Source organism: Entelurus aequoreus, linkage group LG06 (assembly GCF_033978785.1).
Source record: "Entelurus aequoreus isolate RoL-2023_Sb linkage group LG06, RoL_Eaeq_v1.1, whole genome shotgun sequence".
Classification (NCBI taxonomy): Eukaryota; Metazoa; Chordata; class Actinopteri; order Syngnathiformes; family Syngnathidae; genus Entelurus; species Entelurus aequoreus.
Genome location: NC_084736.1, coordinates 53,692,186 through 53,697,529, shown reverse-complemented (window position 1 = coordinate 53,697,529; position 5,344 = coordinate 53,692,186). Strand labels below are relative to the sequence as shown.

The 5,344-nt window shown below is 37.8% G+C and overlaps 1 protein-coding gene across 1 annotated transcript; it reads right to left on the bottom strand.

Moving 5' to 3' along the window:
- Window positions 1–658: 658 nt before the first annotated feature.
- On the bottom strand, window positions 659–4,999 carry LOC133651599 (uncharacterized). Its single transcript, XM_062049577.1, has 6 exons — window positions 4,962–4,999; window positions 3,128–3,195; window positions 2,873–3,006; window positions 2,629–2,734; window positions 2,355–2,453; window positions 659–1,823 (listed from the first exon to the last, which is right to left on the bottom strand). The coding sequence occupies exons 2-6, from the start codon at window positions 3,179–3,181 to the stop codon at window positions 1,524–1,526; spliced, it is 693 nt and encodes a 230-aa protein (XP_061905561.1). The 5' UTR covers window positions 3,182–3,195; window positions 4,962–4,999; the 3' UTR covers window positions 659–1,523.
- Between the last annotated feature and the right edge of the window lie 345 nt (window positions 5,000–5,344).

Genomic DNA, 5,344 nt, shown 5'->3' with positions numbered 1-5,344 from the left:
AAAATTGGTTTTCGATACAACGCGTTTCTCGATTCAAACCGATTCTCGCAATGTATTATTTGGTACAATAAATATAATGAAACTTTTTCAAAACCGGTTACAGGTTAGCAAAGCTCCTTCTGGTTGCATGTAGATGTCCTAAAAACAATTAAAAAAAAAAAAAAGATTCTTATTAAAAAATTTAATTGAAAAAAAAAAATGTTGTTTTTTATTAATTACAAAAAGTATTTAATTTAGAATTAGTATGTACACTGTAAAAACTGTTGCCTAGATCTAACTCAATAAAAATAAGGCAACATTTTCCAAGCAATTTTTGTTAGTTTAGTCAACTAATTGGTATTTTGAGTAAGTATAACTTAATAATATGCATTTCGATTTATGCAAACAGATTAAGTTACGTTTACAGAAAAAGCCAACAAATTGAGTAAAATCAATGTAAACAACATCAGCATATTAAACACACAAGACTTAATTAAAATAAGTAACATTTAAATGAAAAAATAATTTGTGTACAAATTTTATTAATTTTGACCAACTTACCCTTTCTTTGTTTTGGAAATGGAAACTGCTTAAAATAATTACTTAGAATAATAATAAAAAATCAAGACATATCAAATTCCAACCTTTATTAAATCATTATCATATAAAAACAGTGGCAATGAGCTGGACAGTATGAACAGTCAACATCCATATTTAGTGCATAGAATGCATGACCTCAACTTTTTAAAGTGCTGTATAGAACACCTTCACAGTAGTTTTCTTTTTTTAACCGTATACATATTATTAAAACATTTTCACAAGCATATCCAAACCGTGTCAATAAGCTGGAGAGTATTAACAGTCAAGAACATCAGTATACGGTATAACTCAGTTGGTAGAGCGCCCGTGCCAGCAACTTGAGGGTTGCAGGTTCGATCCCCGCTTCCGCCATCCTAGTCACTGCCGTTGTGTCCTTGGGCAAGACACATTACCCACCTGCTCCCAGTGCCACCCACACTGGTTTAAAATGTAACTTAGATATTGGGTTTCACAATGTAAAGCGCTTTGAGTCACTTGAGAAAAAACGCTATATAAATGTAATTCACTTCACTTATTTAGTGCATAAAAGAATGCATGACCTCAGCATCTCAAGTTTTACTTAGAACCTTCACAGTACAGTTTCTTGCCAAAACAATTTAACATTAAGATTATCTGTACTTCTGTAACAATTCACAAGCAGAACACCTTCACCATAGTGTCTTTCAGTGTGTATATTTTAAAACATTTTAACTTAAACAACTCACAGATCCCTCCTTCTGACCAGCTGGAGCTTCACAGTGGGGCAATTTAGTGTGTACAAAACATTAAAAAAAACTTAATTTACACACCAGAAACGATGACCTGGAGCTTTGAATAAAACCTGAACAGGACAAACCGTTACAACATTCTGAAGAATTCCACTCAATGAACAATGTATAATGATTTTGAGCAGACACAAAAAAATAGCTGTTCAAAAGTGCAAGCTGACAGTCATGGCTCACTGCCTAAGCTAGAAGCTTGTTTTTGAGAGTCATGAATTTGGGGGTTGGTTTTGGGCGCAGTGTGTCGAGTCCCACAAAAAGTCTTTGAAACACCTCAAATGTTTTGGAAAGTTTGGATGGATACTCAAGATTAAGTTCATACGTCAACCCCAGAAGTAGGCAGCATGCTTTGGCTAGGTTTCCAAGATGAGTAAGGACTGGTACTCCCTCAATGATGATTCCTACTGCATTTGGCTCACGACAGATGTAGATGCTCATATTCTTCATTTCCAGGTCCCCATGAACAGTGGTCTCAGCAGTTCCCTTTGAGATACAAAAACAGTAATTTAAAAAAACAAACATCTAATTTTATATTTAATATAAGTTGTGTGATTTAATCCAGATAATGATTACTTTTGTGAAGACCATTTTGAAAACTTCTGAATTCTAATTTGAGATCTTGTACATTAAACTTGGTACAATAGATGCATTTCCAGCCACATGCTTTTTATTGGCATTTTTAATTTGCATATAAAAAACCTGAATAGAACCACCAGAAATTAAAACAAACAAACAGTAATATGTTATATATATATATATGTAGAGTAAATGTTTTAATGCTTGTTTAAGGGGAGTATTTTTTGTTTGCATTGTTTTTTTTAGGGCAAACAGAAACACAAGACAGAAAGGCATCACTCTGTGGTGCTATGCTAATTGGCTATCCTGGGGCTCCTGCCAACTAGCTGCATGCTTGACCTCCACCTGACAACTGCTGGTTCAGTCAGTTCACATAAGTAAACCAAATTTAAGCTTGTACATCAGACTGATCCAAACATGCTTTTAAACAATACTTACACAGTAGTCAGAGATTAGCTCCTGTCCACTCTCTCCCGTGTACTCTATGAGGCATCTCAGAGTCACATCTCTTTTCATCACTGCAGAGGCACTTGGGTCCTAGAGTTAATAGAATAATAATAAATAAATGAATTTTGTTGGCAATTTTACTCCAAATCTGTGATATCGTTATTAGAGCATGATTACAGATTCAGTTGTAAACTTTTAAACCACTTTTAACCCATCTGTATCAGTTCCATCAACAAGTTCTTGATGCGCTGACCAGTCACTCCACCTTTTGCACTGAAGAGCTCCAGGAGTTTTGGAGTGTACCTGTCCAGCTGGGACATAAATGTTGATTCCAGTGGAACAGCAGTGCACCTTCAGAACTCTTCATTAATCTGTAAGACAGCAAATGTTGACCGTTACTGATATTAAGGGTTTTAGTATACATTTTCAGGCAAAAAGTGAGTCTAGTATGTCATGTCCAAGTCACAATGGAAACTTAGTCAGGAAAAATAGAATGATAAATCATTTACCTGGAATGGTTCGAAGAGGGCAGGCCATCTTGCCTTAAATTCTGCCACCCCAGCAGGAGACTTGGCAACAACTTCCTGTCTTCTCCAACTGTATACGTTCTGGCCATCATATCATTGATGCTCCTGGCACAGTCCTTTTACACAGAGGGCGCAGGAAAACACTACTGATAGTTTAGCAGAGAAACATCTTGAGGTTATTGCTTCAATGGAGAAAAGTGTACGACCTAAGTCGTCAAAAGTGTGGGAACACTTTACTTTAAAGACTTCAAAGAAGACCGTTTCCTGCAAAATGGCACGGAAGTACAACATTGCTTCAGGAGCACCTGAAGAAGAAACATGTTGGAGCCATGGATGAAGGGAGGAACTCACAGTACGTAACTTTTTAAGTCCATAGTGGCAACAAGCATTCATTAGTTCAGCTTTTTTGTGAGTAACGTTAAAGTTATGCCTTTGTTGCAACGCGGGGCTAATAATGTGTCTCCGGCACATTTGACTCCGTTTTGAGAGAGAAAACGCACGGTTACCAATTTGGAAATAAACGTAACGGACAGAAATATCTCAGGTTGGTTTCATAATGGATCAATGTAGCCGGGCTGATAAAGCTATATAAATATATTTAGATTTGAGTGACGCTTTAGTATAACTAAACGTTATGAAGGTGCTGGAATATTTCATGCTGTTATTCAGAGGCAGCCTGAAATGAATCCTTTATTATTCACAACAGAAATGTGTACAATATCTGATTCAGTTCTGATGAGTTACATTTCTGTGTTATTATTGGTGTATGCTGCACCCCCAATGTCCACAACATGGTGCCAGTATGCTGGTTTTTTTTTCAATAAAATACTGGAAAGGATAGAAATGTAGTTTGTCTCTTTTATCCGATTATTAATCGATTAATCGAAGTAATAATCGACAGATTAATGGATTATCAAATTAATCGTTAGTTGCAGCCCTAATATATATGTATGTATATATACATTGTCTTCATAATCCGTTTTGTCATTTAACATCAATTAACATTGATGTTCATCAACATTTGACATTGTCACATTATCGATGGGAAAATTCATTTTTAGACAATATGATTTGGTAAGGGTACAAGCGGCCGAAATGAGTTTCCTCCGCCGGGTGGCGGGGCTCTCCCTTAGAGATAGGGTGAGAAGCTCTGCCATCCGGGGGGAGCTCAAATTAAAGCCGCTGCTCCTCCACATCGAGAAGAGCCAGATGAGGTGGTTCGGGCATCTGGTCAGGATGCCACCTGAACACCTCCCTAGGGAGGTGTTTAGGGCACGTCCGACCGGTAGGAGGCCACGGGGAAGACCCAGGACACGTTGGGAAGACTATGTCTCCCGGCTGGCCTGGGAACGCCTCGGGATCCCCCGGGAGGAGCTGGACGAAGTGGCTGGGGAGAGGGAAGTCTGGGCTTCCCTGCTTAAGCTGCTGCCCCCGCGACCCGACCTCGGATAAGCGGAAGAAGATGGATGGATGGATGGATGATTTGCCTGAGCGACTAGGAGACACCAAGAGTAACAAGTGGTAGAAAATGGATTAGAAAGGAAAGATTAAAAAAAAAAAAAAATTAAAACATTTGTGGGCCGGATTTTGGATGCTGGGGGGCTGGATCCGGCCCGCGGGCCGTAGTTTGGGGACCGATGCTTTAAATAGTGACTACTGGTGAGATTTTTTGGGGGGGGAAATGTTGAGATTGAGACTTACACAATGAGTGTTATTCTTTCAAGAGTAGCGTTTTGCCTAAGCGTGTGCATGGACAGCAGGTCTGAGGGGAGCTATCTAGCTAGCTGCTAGCAACTTTTAATGCAGGCTAGTGAAGCAGCTTTAATGTGGCTGCTTATAAACTGAAGAATAAAATATTAAACTACCACGCAAATAAAACGCTAATTATAAACTGCACAGCTATCACAATGTTTGGTTGAAGTTAATGAGCTGTTGGAGGTAAGAGCAAATTCGAAATGGCGGTCGGCGGGAAAAGTAGCAAACTAAATATAACGTTGAGCCATGCTTTTGAAAATGTATACATTTCAATCCTGGCAAATACTGACTTTTAACAATATAAATTGTTACTTACATGAGTGATGAGTCCGGTAAAGTGTTTTCCTTGGGCTCCGTGAAGAGACGTGTCTGGGATTGTTCTTCGACAGCTGCATGCAGGTGGGCGGGTCCTGACGTTTTAGGTCTGATATAAACCTTTGAACTGAGTTTTGCTAAATCAATTTATGTTGGAAGTCCAATAAAATTAATTTTATCACATAAAAAATTAAGTTACGAAAATATTCATACTTTTTACTTATATATAACTCAAAAACTATAGAAATAAAAATAAATTGATTTATTGGAATAAATATACTTTTAAAAATAAAGTAAAATGGACAATACCACTGAAAGAGTTTTTACAGTGTATAACAATCGCAATTTGGATGTGAATCGATGTTTTTGTGCACCCCTAATAAA

What these genes read in the sequence shown, in the direction of transcription:
- LOC133651599 (XM_062049577.1), bottom strand. Translation starts at nt 3,181, where the DNA reads ATGTTGTACTTCCGTGCCATTTTGCAGGAAACGGTCTTCTTTGAAGTC. An exon ending in CCCTCTTCGAACCATTCCAG is followed by an intron (nt 2,735 to 2,872) that starts GTAAATGATTTA and finishes GCTGTCTTACAG; the next exon opens with ATTAATGAAGAGTTCTGAAG. An exon ending in GGAGCTCTTCAGTGCAAAAG is followed by an intron (nt 2,454 to 2,628) that starts GTGGAGTGACTG and finishes TATTAACTCTAG; the next exon opens with GACCCAAGTGCCTCTGCAGT.